The 14,611-nt window shown below is 40.7% G+C and overlaps 1 protein-coding gene across 1 annotated transcript; it reads left to right on the forward strand.

The window, feature by feature from the left end:
- The first annotated feature begins 12,733 nt into the window (after positions 1–12,733).
- On the forward strand, positions 12,734–14,393 carry LOC128504310 (carbohydrate sulfotransferase 8-like). The gene is made up of 2 exons (XM_053474346.1): positions 12,734–12,833; positions 13,567–14,393. Exons 1-2 carry the CDS (start codon positions 12,734–12,736, stop codon positions 14,391–14,393), a joined length of 927 nt encoding a protein of 308 aa, XP_053330321.1.
- Positions 14,394–14,611: the final 218 nt, after the last annotated feature.

The following is a 14,611-nucleotide window of genomic DNA, read 5'->3' on the forward strand; positions in this document are numbered from 1 at the left end:
GTAGGTTTCACCGTATCCATGATTTCACACACAAAGCTTTGATTCACACATATATTGGATGCTGAAGTGTTTGAGGCGTTCTGAGATGGAACTAGAACATGGTTTATACAACATCCATTGCCTTTTATTATTATTATAAAGCATTTTAAGGTCAGCCACCTGATGTTATTCTTGTTGTATTTTTCTCTAGTTAAATTTAGTTGACATATTAAATATACATATCAGACTAGTGTAACTCCATCAAAAATAATTCAAACCTATTTTTGTTTTGGTCCATTTTCAAACGTTGGCTTGGATGAAATTTGGAGGGCTTTTTTTTGGAAACAAATTAGTCTTTACTTACACTCAGTCACTCGCACTCTCTCCATACCTTACCTGCCAATCGCTTCCCCGTCTACATTCGGCTCTCCTCTTCAGAGTACTTCCCCGAAATAGGGCAGATCTCCCCCCATAAAGAGGAGAGCAAAATGCAGACAGAGAAGGGAAGATGGAGCGATAGAGAAGCAGCAAAATCGGAGAACGAGGAAAGGTTAAGGACAAGCAGAGGCACGGAATTGGTTGTTGGGGAAGGCAGAGAGAGTGAGTGAGCAAGAGAGTTTTGTTTCATTGAGGGTCAATAACTGTTTTTGAACAGTCATATGAATTTAAAATAAACAAAAAATATGTGTTAAAATTACCATTCATACAAATCCTCCCTATTTGTGAAACCAGATAATTAAAGATAATGAAATGTTTTAATGACTACCGTCTTAGTAGACTGTATTCCGTACATGTAGCTGTAGGTTGCAACTCATTGCTGGAAAGGCACATAAAATAGGAGGTTCAACGACATAAATATACTAAAAATACACAACCTGCACGACTCTCTGCATCTCTGCTGAACCACAAACCCCACGAGTCTCAAAAGCATCCTTGCTGAGGGTCACAAAAGCCCCTCTACCTATAATTTGAGTAAAATAAAAGTTTATATTCATCTGTATGACATTATGGTTTCTTTAATATTCTATTTTTGTCCCCACTACATCATATTACATCATACAGCAATTATTGAAGGCAAACACGTGTGCCAATGTTTTATTGCAATTATAAAAGAAGCAAAAAATCCTGCATGCTATGCTAATCGGTGTCACGTTTCTATTTGAACGAGCTCAAGGTGTAAGGGCCAAATTGAGTTTTCTTTTTAATTATTTTGCATGATAATCGGATATAGAGGAGATAAAACCTAGGACCTCACAAACTATTCCTTTAAGTGAGCATAAGTGAGCGAGCATTCAATTAGAAGGATTATAGAAACAATAAAGTCGTCAGTAGAGACCAGCGATGAGGTCATAATGATAAACGTAGAATTAAATTTGTTTGTACAGCAGGGTAAGTGAAACGGCAGCTTGAATTGATGAAGGCTATACATAAACAATCACCAAAAGTAAATCGCAGTTACACTACAAGCCAGTCATCCAGATAAATATCTAAACAAAGGTGTGAACGTCTAGAAAATATTAAGCGTTGCCTACGAGAGACGAGACCTAAACGCAGGATCGGAGGAAAACAAAACTAACCTGAAGTCCCTGAAGTCCAAGGTAAACTTACGGTGAAAGCTTGACCTTCATAACGCTATCATAAAGGTTAAACTATACCAGAGTATGATAAAGACGGCCATAACATTGCCAATATAAACTAAAGATATCACCAACTCCTCTTAAAATGTATTTGGCGTCATGTACCGCGAGTGTTTTGCTGCACACCCCCCGTCTTCAGCCAAAAACAAAAGCAAGTCCTTGGTAGATTTTTTTTTATTATTATTATAAAAAACGCTTTATTTGCCATCGAACTTTACGGGTGAGAGATGTTTTTTTTTTCTACCACGTACACCTCCAGCCCCATCAATGCTGCGGGCGAGGGGGTCTGTTCAGACCAATAGGAGCACTTCCCTGCCACAGATTGACTCCTTCAAGCGACAAGAGTAGTCAAGACCATGCAGGGCAGCCTCTTCCGTGCCCAGCTGCAAAAATGTCCGAGTTTCTTAAAACGTCATTACCGAGACGTAAACCAACATGCGCTACACTCTCACCCGAACCATAAAACAGCTTATTAATTTAATACGCGTTTATGTATTTAGGTCGTAAACTTGGTGGTGCGTAGTCTGCTTTAGATTGCCGTTTCCTGTTCCTATTTCCCGGTTATCCAAAAATCTATCATTCAATCATTTGTATCAAACAAGCCTAGCCCTCTATGGCAAATAACATGGTCATTTAGGTTGTAAGAAAAGTCCAAGTTCTACTTACCGTTGATCCAGAAGAAGGTAAAAAAAAAACAAAAAAAAAAAAAAACACTATTTGATCTTAAATTAAGCCTCAAAAAGATAAAAAAATACCTTTAAATTGCCATCCGATTTCTCACTGGATCAAGAAACTATATCTAATCCTGTCCTTATAACTCATTATACCCATATATATATATATATATATATATATATACTTTTTTGTATTTAAAAATATTTCAGGTCATCTATTTGGCAGCACAACCTCCACGGTTAGTGTTAACATTAGATGTTTACAACAAATACTGACTTTCCCATCTGCTCCGCTAATTTGCTGGCATAACATTTTCCAGTTGTTTTTGGATTATTCTGCGGTCTTTGCTTTATATATACCACATACCAAAAAAACAAAAGAGGTCTAGAATATATATGACTAGTACCGTGTTTCCCCGATAGTAAGACACCCCCGATAGTAAGACGTATCGGGGGTTTCAGAGGGGTCGGCTAATATAAGCCGTACCCCGAAAGTAAGACATATGTCTTACTTTCGGGGAAACACGGGGGATTTGCCGGGTCCGCCACTCTAAGGGGCCGGGAAGTCCCCACCAAGGCCGGCCTTACGTGTCTGCGGCCGCACAGGATTTAAATTAAAACATCGGGGTTTTTTTTTAACTTTATTTAACATCCTCCATGTTAAATAAAGTTTTTTTTAACTTTATTTAACATGGAGGATGTTAAATAAAGTTGAAAAAACCCCCCGATGTTTTTATTTAAACCCTGTGCGGCCGCAGACCCCTAAGGCCGGCCCCTTAGAGCAGGGCCGACCTTTGGGGTGTGCGACCGCACAGGGCGCCACACTCCAGGGGGTGCCAACCTGCGGCACCCGGCACCCCTCCAGAGACGGACAGTAATGTCCGCCGCTGGAGGAGCAGGCTCGCAAGGGAGCGGTATCGGAGGTCTTTAACAGACCTCCGGCTCCCTTGAGTGATTTTAAGCCGGGTTCAACCCGGCTTAAAATCACTCAAGGGAGCCGGAGGTCTGTTAATGACCTCCGATACCGCTCCCTTGTGATCTGCGCGGCAACAGCTGTTGTGCGCCGGGGTTTCTTGTCAGATCCCGGCGCACAACACTGAAGCCGCGCCCACCGCTGTCCGTGCCCTCTGAACCAGGAAGAAGACAGAACTGAAGAAGAGGAGCGAAGAGGAGGAAAAGAAGCTGAAAGAAGAAAGGAAAGGTAGGAAAGAATTAAGTGAGAGTGGATTGGTGTATGTGTGTGTGGATTGGTGTATGTGTGTGTGGATTGGTGTATGTGTGTGTGGATTGGTGTATGTGTGTGTGGATTGGTGTATATGTGTGTGGATTGGTGTATATGTGTGTGGATTGGTGTATATGTGTGTGGATTGGTGTATATGTGTGTGGATTGGTATATGTGTGTGGATTAGTGTATATGTGTGTGGATTTGTGTATATGTGTGTGGATTTGTGTATACGTGTGTGGATTTGTGTATATGTGTGTGGATTGGTATACGTGTGGATTGGTAGGTGTGTTGATTGGTAAGTGTGTGAGAGTGATGGGTGTTATGCTGTACCATTTCCAATGTCTTTTTCATGATCTAATTGTGCTCTAAAAGTACATCATAACTCCCATCACTCTCAATTTTTTCCCAATATAAGACATACCCCGAAAGTAAGACATAGTGGGGCTTTTAGGGATAAAAAGAAAGTAAGACACTGTCTTACTTTCGGGGAAACACGGTAGTATTTGATGGCGTTATATAAAACAATAATAAGCGGAGAATTAATTAACCCCTTCGCGACCTTTGCCGGTTCAGGACCGTCATAACAAGAAGGTCACTAAATGACCTTTGACGGTCCTGAACCGTCAAAAAATTAAATAAGCTTAGAAAGTGATCAAGGATCACTTTCTTCGCTTAAACGGCCTTGCTGCAATGCCTCGATGTCGAGGCATTCAGCAAGGCCGAGATCGGCATCGGGGGCCATGTCTGGCCCCTCCCCGGGGCGTCAACAGCCACCATATATTGTATGGCGGCGGACGCCCGTTTTAAAAGCGTTTAGGAGGCGATCAACGATCGCCTCCTAAACTTAAATGGTGTCGCTGGAATGCCTCGATCAGGAGGCATCCAGCGACACCAAACACTTACCTCTAGGTGGGCTGTGACCGCTCCGGAGAGCGGTCACAGCCGCCGCTGCCGGTGATCTTCGCCATCAAGCAAGATGGCGGCGGCCCGGGAAATAAAACAATAGAGACAAAAAAGTTCGCTAGAGGGTCTCCAGACCCTCTAGAGAACTGGCTCCACTTGCTGGTTGAATACAGGTACTGCATTCAACCATGCAAGTCAATGGAGCCCAGCTTTCTAATCACTATGTGATTAGTAAAATATTCAAAAAAAATTAAAAAATGGAAAAAAAAAATAAAAAAAAATTTGCTAACATTTAAAAATAATTATGCAGTGATGTCACTAGATGAACCATCCAGTACCAGCAAAATGTGTAAAAAAAATATAAAAAAGTATTAAAAAAATAAAATAAAATTAAAAAATAAAGTTTATTATTTTGAGCAAGTGCTAAAATTTCTCAAAAATCTCAACAAAGAGTTAAAATAAAAGCACTTCAAATACCCAAGGGGTGTCTAATATATAAAAAAAAATGGCTGATAGGGTAAATTGGAGTGGCCTAGCTCAAAGATAGGGCATAGGTACAGACTGACCAAAATGGAGAAAAAAAGCGCACTTCCCAAATGTGGCATTTTAAATCTGAAACAACCCGACAAACCCATGCATGTCGGGTATCACCGCACTCAGGAGATGTTCCTGAACACACATTGGGGGGGTGTTTGACAGTGGCATATACCAGAACCTGTATATCTATAACTAAAGTACAATTTGTGCGAAAAAAAAAATAAAAAAAATTACTATTACAAAGTTTGACAAAGTGTAGTTCTATAATTGGTGCATGGAAAGGGTTAAAATAACAGCATTTGGAATACCCTGGGGTGTCTAGTTTTCAAAAATATATGGTTTGAATGGGTTAAATTGAGTTAACCGGCTTCAAAGATATTCCAAAGAGGAGAAGGAGGCACAATGACCAAATGACCACCTGAATTACGCATGCCCCAAAAGTAGCCTTTTACCAGCCAAACAATCTGACAAACCCATGCATGTGGGGTATCACCATACTCAGGAGATGTTGCTGAACACATATTAGAGTGTTGTTTGACAGTGACATATACCAGAACCTGTATATCTATAACTAAAATACAATTTGTGTGGAAAAATAAATAAAAAATTTACTATTACAAAGTTTGACAAAGTGTAGTTGTATAATTGGTGCATGGAAAGGGTTAAAATAACAGCATTTGGAATACCCTGGGGTGTCTAGTTTTCAAAAATATATGGTTTGAATGGGTTAAATTGAGTTAACCGGCTTCAAAGATGTTCCAAAGAGGAGATGGAGGCAGACTGAGCAGATTTGTACGCTGCTTGTACTTATTGCCCTATAACTTACAAAAAACAGCAAAAAAACATAAAAACATTGGGTATTTCTAAACTCAGGACAAGTAGTAGAATCTATTTAGCTAGTTTTTTTACTTGCTTTTTTAGGTGAGTAAAAGATTTTTCAAATAAAAGTCATTAAATGTGTTTTTTTTCAATTTTTCACCATGTTTTTTTTTATTTTTTTTTATAGTAAATAAGATGATACGATCAAAATAATGGTATCTGAAGAAAGCCCATCTTGTCCTGAAAAAAACAATATATAACTTATGTGGGTACACTAAATGGGTGAGGAGAAAATTACAGCTGAACACAAGCACCACAAAAGTGTTAAAACAGCCTCGGTCCCACAGGGTACAAAACGAAAAATGAGCCCGGTCCTTAAGGGGTTAAGGGTGGCAGATGTGGCAGCGATAGACCTATTTTCAAATGGAAATGAGACATTTTCAAATGGAAATGAGATATATTTCTCATCTCTCACATAATTAACATTAATTATTGCATTAATTAACTAGACTAAGACGAAAAGCACAAAGTCACTGCATCCACGTGGAAATTCTTGTACGTCATTAACTTCTTTACGCAAGTCATTCTGGTGCCAAGATAAAAAACAGGTACAAACGTAATGATGTACCTATAGGGGTGCATTATTTAGTCTACTTCACTGGCAGAAAATTATTAAGGTGAAGAACGTGTGAATAGGGCAGATCATCAGCCAAGAGGTCCCATGAACGGGGCAGCCTCGACATATCACGAACATAACCAACGGTGGGGAGCGAAGAAGATAGAGCAAGAGAAAAGCAGCTGGTAGAACGAAAGAGATGGATAACTTGAGGTGGTGGTGGTAGGAAGTCTTACAGGGTTAAAGACAGGGCCAGCCTTAGGGGTGTGCGACCCGCACAGGGCGCCATGGCAACAGGGGCGCCTGCCCGGGACTTTATTTATTTATTTATTTATTTTTAACTTTATTTAACATCCTCCATATTAAATAAAGTTTTCTTTAACTTTATTTAATATGGCGGATGTTAAATAAAGTTAAAACAAAACAAAAAAAAAAAACGGCGTTTCAATTTAAGTCCCGGGTAGGGGCGCCAAGTGGTCGCCCGTGAAGTTTTGCAGCAACCGCTCGGCGCCCCTCACTCTCCGTGACTCCGTCGCAGTGCCGGGGTTTCATGCTGAGTGCCGGAACGCACCGCGGCAGATCGGGAAGACTGACGCCTCCCGCTCCCACCACAGGACTCCGGCAACAAGGTAAGTAAGGATAGGGAGAAAGGGCAGGGGGGGCAGTGAGAAGGGGCAGAGTGGGGGAGGCAGTGAGAAGGGGCAGAGTGGGGGGGCAGTGAGAAAGGGATGGGGGGGCACCAGAACACTTAAGGCCGGCTCTGGTTAAAGACAACGATATTCCTAAAGAACTAAAGTAGTGATGAGTGGAGACCGGGACGGAATGGGACAAGCACCCACGGAAGCGAGAAAGGAATGGTAGGTGTGATGGAGAAGAGAGCAGCGAGACGTATCATGAAATAGCATTGGGTGAGTCGGTGTGTACGGACGACGAGGAAGAGGAAGGTTAACAGCCTTAAAAGCATGCAAGTTAGTCACAAAAAGTATAATGTTTATCAACACATACGTTTTATTGATTTTAAGGAGGTAATTGCTACAGAAAGTAACGTACGCACGAGGTGTACACCAAGCAATAAATACCAGAAAATCAGTGTAAACGCCACAGACTAAATATAGCAGCGGTCACGTTATAAATGCAGCGGGTTAAAAACAGAAAGGCAATAAAAAAGAAAAACAAAACATTTTTGTTGAGTTGGCCTTGGAATCAAAGTATCCATCATGCATTGTGGGTCACATTTATATCAGCAAACCCCCAAATAGTCAGAGGAAAATATGTTAATGCCTGAACACTGTTAATTAAATATTAGAGATTGTCTCTGGATATTGGTAATGAGACAAACTTCAAACAACGGCCGTCCTAAAAGGTACATATTAAATTAATTTGCAGGCAATGTAAAGGGTGTGGAGGAAGCTTAATGGATGATGTATATGATGTGTATTTAAATTTCTAAAGAGTTAATGAGAGTCAACCTCAATTGCATGCAAATATTCCTTGCTTGATTCAGTAAAATGCATGCGTGTTTATCAAGCCCGAAAGGGTGGGACAGCCCCGTCGAGTTTAAGGAATATTAATTATTGCAATTACTGCATTAAAAAGGTTTTTCCATCGCTTGGAAACGTTGTTACATTCCGTAACCAGACCCTTTTTTATTCCTAATGCAGCCAAGTACGTGTTACGCCTTCATCTTGTAAAGCGGTCTCTTCTCATTACTTTCATGACACGGACTTGGGTCTGGACGAAGGTGAGGCAGTCACTGGAGACCCCTCAACTCCCTATAATAAACACATAACACACTAGGGCTGCAACTAGCGATTATTTCCGTGATCTATCGGTTGGCCGATTATTTTTTCGATTAACCTGAACAAACTGGGTGTTAAAAAGGAACGGCAGAATAAAGAACGTTAACGTGTCCTTGTACTCTGAGATAAAGAGATAAGTGTTGTGCGCACAATGGCATTTCTCTAAATCGCCGCCTTATTTTACTGACATGATAATAGTTAAAGGTCCAAGAACCCAAACGTAATGTTTCTCAAACTAAGTTTTACTAATAAATATTAATTCACACGCAAACTATTTTTTCATATTTAATAAAAACTATGATGGAGATAATGTATTTCTAGTTTTCATTGCCTTTTAATTGCCAACTTGCCCCCCAGTACATCTGACCCCAGGCTTGCCACTCTGCTTCCCAGATATGCCTTATACCCACGCTGCCCCCTGATATGCCCCAGATATGCCTTATACCCCCAGACATGCCACTGTGCCACCCTGGTTGTTTACGCGCCTCGCAGAGACGTCCACCGCCTGCTAGAGAGGAGGATCCCGGTGCCCTGAAGCGCTGCGGCGGATCTGGATCTTGGTCTTGTAGTCAGCCCTCTATTTGAGGTCGGATTATAAGACGTGGGGTATTTTTTAACCCTCATCTTATATCCGATAAAACAGATTCAAATAAATCGATAATAAAAATCGCCAATGATAACTTTCATTATCGATTTTATCAATTAGTTGTTGCAGCCTTATTACACAGAGTTTTATATCACCATCCTCCATTCACAGATCCCATTCATGGTGATGACTTCTTCCCATTCATCCCAATACTTCATACATAAATGCCATCCTGTTACTTTTTCAGAACCCAAATGTATCAGCTGATATATATTAACTGTAAAACGGGTATTTAAAGATGTAAATGGACATTACAATAATATCCGCAAACAAAATACCCAATGGTACTGGTTTTATAATGAGCTTCTGCTGTGGCAAAGACCTGTCTTAACCTCAATTAGGAGTTTGCATTTTAACTTCTAGACAAACAGTACCTGGGACATAAAAAAGACCCATGCTGTGAGATATAAAGTCTATATCTACGATATTCATCCTTCCATATCCTACTATACATAGTCAGAAAACGTATGTAGAAGTTAAAGGAAAGCTTGAAAGCTCCGTAACTTATATTATTTGTGCTACGATGAGGTTTACATGTACACGTCATCTTAACTTCTAAAAACCCATCTAGCTGGCTCCACAAGCCGTCTCTCTGGATTCTAGCTCTCATTTACATTTATTCAAACCTCCTGTGTCAGGACTGGGAAAAACCCCAGAAAGCTCCGTAACTTAACCCCTTGAAAACAATGCATTTTGAGCCCGTAGATGTATGGGCTTTGTCATTAAGGGGTTAACATTTGTGCTACAATGAGGTTTACATGTACACGTCATCTTAACTTCTAAAAACCCATCTAGCTGGCTCCACAAGACGTCTCTCTGGATTCTAGAGCTCACTTACATTTATTCGACCCTGTACTCATCAAGCTCTGGATGTTACCATTTTATTTTTTTATTCTACCCAACATAGGCACTAGAAGGGAAGGAAACTTTAACATGGGAGGAATATAGGAAACCGAAAAGGTGACACCGCAGAGTCAGCCATGGGTCATAATTAAGAGGCATGCGAAATGGATGACAAATTTAAACTGATTTAATTAAAAAACAAACCATTTGAGCCTTTCATGGATAATGTCATTAGAAGAATTGAGAGAGTATGAAAATCATGAGAAGGGAATGTCATGGAAAAAGGACATAGGTGGGCAAGGGGGAATAAGGTCAAATAAAAACTGTTCTTCTAAACAGTCTTGGATCCCTTTACGACAATTCTAGAATATTACTACATGAGACCCCCAAGATTCCATGGACACAAGGGAGTACACGCAAAGAGGTCTGTAAACAGGCTGACCTCTCCTGATCTTTCAATTGCCCTCATGCCATCGTAGCCCATCAAGGGTCACCTGATCTGCCCCTGGAATGAATCCACTCTACGACTACAGGGGCCGTTTCTTATAAGGGCCAAAACACAATTTATTTGTTCATGTTAATAGTAAAATGATTTCTCTTATTTACAAAAATATTACTTAAAAAAAAAAAAAAAAAAACACGATTTAAGTAGAATAGAAAAACTCTTTTATATAGACGGAAATCGGGGGAAGCATGTTTCGGAGGCTTAGATATAACGAAAAGGAAACGTTACTTTATTGAGAGCGTGGTAGATAAATGAAAACCTGTCAGCAGGAGTGGAAGAGACTAATAAAAGGTAATGGAATTTACAAAAACAAGACTACTACTTATTGCAGGAAGAAGAGGGCTTGCGTGTTTTACCCTGGCAAGGCTCAGGTCTCAGGTCCATCTCTTCCTTTGCGAGATAGAAGTTTGGAGATGTGATAGTAACTACTTTATTGAGACACCCGTGAAGTTTATTGCAGACCAGAAGGTGTGGCTCCATGTCAGATAAAGAAAGGATCGAGACGCAGCGCAGCGGAGTTATATCCTATCCTCTATAGTGGGAGGACTGCCAGGGAAAAGCAGAAAGCCTTAAGAAGCTGGACTCTGCCAACAAGGTAATTTAACTAAAAACTCTGCTGTTGCCCGTTTTATTCCGAGACATGAAAACCTAGAAAATCATCATGAAATATTTCGTAATTCTTACCGATTAATTGTAATAACCATAAGTTATCGTAACCTATAATTAAGTTGAAAGGAGCAACGATTTGAAGCACCAATTTGTGTTGTAATTTGTCTATTTGTTTTGGTTTGGTTTTTTTCCCTCAAGGTAATCCATGTATTTATAGTGATTAGCGACAGGGATTTAACAGAGATGGGTACACTTTAGCGGGAGGGTGGTAAAGCTCCAGAATACACTGAAAGCTCCGGAACCTCCTCCCATCTAAATACTGTAACACGGTATATAGCGAAATATGGCGATCCTCGATTTCAGATGAGACCGAGGACCGATTAAAGTTGGAAAGACAGACTAGATGGGCTGAGCGGCTCTTATCTACGGTGAAATGCTACGTTTCTATATATAACTGTGGTTGCAACACGAGCAGCCGTGTATACGTGTAACAGCGGACCTGATAACCACTGATCCATGGGGCAATCCTTCGCTCGTCATACCCTTTATAGCTTCTGATCTTAGTTTTCTTAATCAGTATATATAGTATCAGTTTTGGAGATATTTAGGTAAAATCACAGTATTATTTTGTCTTAGTGCTACTCATTTTCTGTCTCCCCATATGTTTATTGGGGGGGGGGGTAAATCTACTTGAAGAGGATGAAGGCTTCTGATTATATATATATATATATATATATATATATACATATATATACATACACATATATATATATATACATACTTTCCCCATTTTAACTAAATTATTATAAATTTATACATTTGGAAAACCTCACATTCAACATTCATAGGACTATTTTTATAAATGCAGTGAAAAAATGTGCATCATTTAAAAAAAAAAACTACAGGTTTTCAAAATTGGGGCATCTTGGCATGACAAATAGCAAATACTGGGACGGTCCAGTGAACACGTCCAAAAATCATCACCACTGTATGCAGAATAACTCCGATAACCAATGCAGTGAAGTCAATCGATCAATATGTCAATATGGATTTCACATGAAAGAGAGCTGGAATACCCAAAAATGTTAAAATTGGAACAGCCCAGGATAAACTGCCCCCTGAGCTCCTTGCCACGTTAACCTTGTGGAAGACAATCGGGGGAACCGTTTCTTTAATAAGAAAGAAAAAGGTTTCAAGTTTTACTACTCCTACTTTCTGATCCAAAATAAATATCCCATCTTAACGTAGATTAATTAGTGTTTTTTGCCTCTGACTTATTAAAGGAAACCTATATTTTGGACTGAAGACATCTTGCAATATTGAAGCCATGGCTCCTATAGCGTTACGATGGATGCTTGGTGTTAAATGCTGCGTCCCTCCATAACGGAGCCGTCTTAATATCTCATCCTTAACAGGTACGATTGGTGGCCAATAACGTACATACCCTTAACCATCGCATGCCTGTATTCTTCCAGGTCCCCGAGTGAAGCAAGATGCGCAGGACCTTCCTGGACGTGTATTGCTAGTACGGAGAAGCAACCGTCTCGAAAAAAAGAAGCAAGGAAATAGAAGGTATGTGTAGAAAGGGCTAAAATGTTTAGAAAAGAGGTATTTAAGACGTGCATTATTGTGGAAGATATTACACAACCATAAAAGTCTGCTAAAAAGAGGTTTTAATGCTAAAATCGTAGCACTTTTCTCGATTGTTCCATATTCTTATTGTTTTATTCTTAAAAACGTACGCAGCGCTTCTTACAGGACATACTCAGTTTTAGTAGGATTTAATGTTTTTTTCAGGACTTATCCGTATTACTATTTGAAATGCTAGCAGTTCTTGTCTTTCACTAAGTTCTCATGTTATCACACACGCATTGACCGCATGTCTGCATGCAGGGCTGGCGGGACTTTGGGCGCCATCAGTTCCATTCCACGGATATCATCATGGCCAGAAGGCTAAACAGGATGTGCTTTTATTGGGCGGCGTTCTTCACAGTTTGTGGTTTCATATATGCCTGCTTGACGCACCATGCGTGGGACCCAGGTATGTCTCACAATATTAATATTCACGCATTATTTTAACAAACACAAAGGGACGTGGGAATGTTTGATGACTCGAACGACACAGATCAGGGAATCTTGGGGGATCTGAATGGGCAGATGACATGGAGCAGACTCCGCCGCATTCTACTCCGATATCTGAGCATTCTAATCGGTGCTTCCTTACCCATATACCGCTGATGAAACCCCTGCTTTAATAGAGGTGGATTAAGAATATCTTGACCTCCTCAAGAAATCCATCATCAGACTCACATGGTTCCCACCATTAGGAAATGACTCTTCAATGACATTCATTCTATTAATATTTATTTTGTACCAAGCTCAGGTTATGTTGATGTATTACATATAAGCATAGCTTTCAATTGCCAACTCAACTTGAAAATGCTACGTTTTTAGGTCAGAACAAATGCTGTCTAGAGTTCTTGTAATGCTAGACACCCTAGTGGCTGTATACGGAATTACAATCAAAACACCTAAAAAACCCATCTGGTTAGTGGTCCAAACTCTTTGGATCAGACCGGCCCTCCGGTGCCTCTAAACAATAGTCTTCTACGAGCTACAATTTGCCGGCTGACTCACGTTTCCTTAGCGGTAGAATTACTTCCGCAGCGCCTGAAACCTGTAAGCGATTGGCACCTATGTTAACGCGGGATGACTTGGATTTCACCGCCGTCTGCTTTAAACTCTTTTGACACTCGCTGTTATTTATCTTTCAGATCCTTTCCCTGAACAGTTGATCCAGAATCACCGAAGACAAGTTTTGGAGTCCGTATGCCTCGAGAATAAGCTCAACAAAACAGGGAAACCGATCAGCAACTTAGTTGCCGACCGGCTGTTCGTCGATCACACGCATAAGTTCATCTATTGCGAAGTGCCAAAGGTTGGCTGCTCGAACTGGAAAAGAATCCTCCTTCTCTTGAAAATGGACCTTAGCATCGAACCTAATCAACTGCAACACGACATCATCCACACGACGTCCGTGCTAAATAAGTTAAGCAACTACCCTGCCAAGGAGCAGAGGAGAATGCTCAAGGACTACACAAAGGTGATGTTCTCCCGCAATCCTTTCCAAAGACTGGTGTCGGCGTACCGAGATAAAATCCTCCATACTGAAGCTTACTACGGTACCAAACTCGTGCAAATGATCAAGGAAAAATTCAGAACGCCGCACAAGCGCAAAGAAAACGTCACCTTTGAAGAATTTGTCAGCTATATCCTTCTAGGCGATCCAAACAAATGGGATATTCACTGGTTGCCGATGCATCGGCTCTGCGACCCTTGCAACATTCACTATGACTTTTTCGGCAAGTACGAAACCATAAAGGAGGACGCCGACTACGTTCTGAGGGCCATCGGAGCCCCCGAGCGCATGACGTACCCCTCGGTAAAACATTATCCAAACGAGTCGCGCACCAACGACATGATGAGCGGCATGCATTTCCGGAACCTTTCAAGGCCGTTAGTCGACCGTTTAATTGATATTTACAAACTAGACTTTAACTTATTTGAGTATAGCCCTTTAGACGTAATCGCCACACAATAGATAGCATTTCACACGCCTGAAGGTGGTCTAAGGAAAAGGCATCGGTCATTACGAGACTCCGGCTGACAAAGACCATAAGATGAATTCATTGAATGTTTCCGCTCAACGGCTTCACTGTGTTTTGTGAAGTGTTCACCCCAGCGAGGGATGAGTTGGCCCTGCTTAATGCATAGTTAACGTGGGATAATTAATTCTACGCTGCCCCTCATTATACATTC

Source organism: Spea bombifrons, chromosome 9 (genome assembly GCF_027358695.1).
Source record: "Spea bombifrons isolate aSpeBom1 chromosome 9, aSpeBom1.2.pri, whole genome shotgun sequence".
NCBI classification, from domain to species: domain Eukaryota; kingdom Metazoa; phylum Chordata; class Amphibia; order Anura; family Pelobatidae; genus Spea; species Spea bombifrons.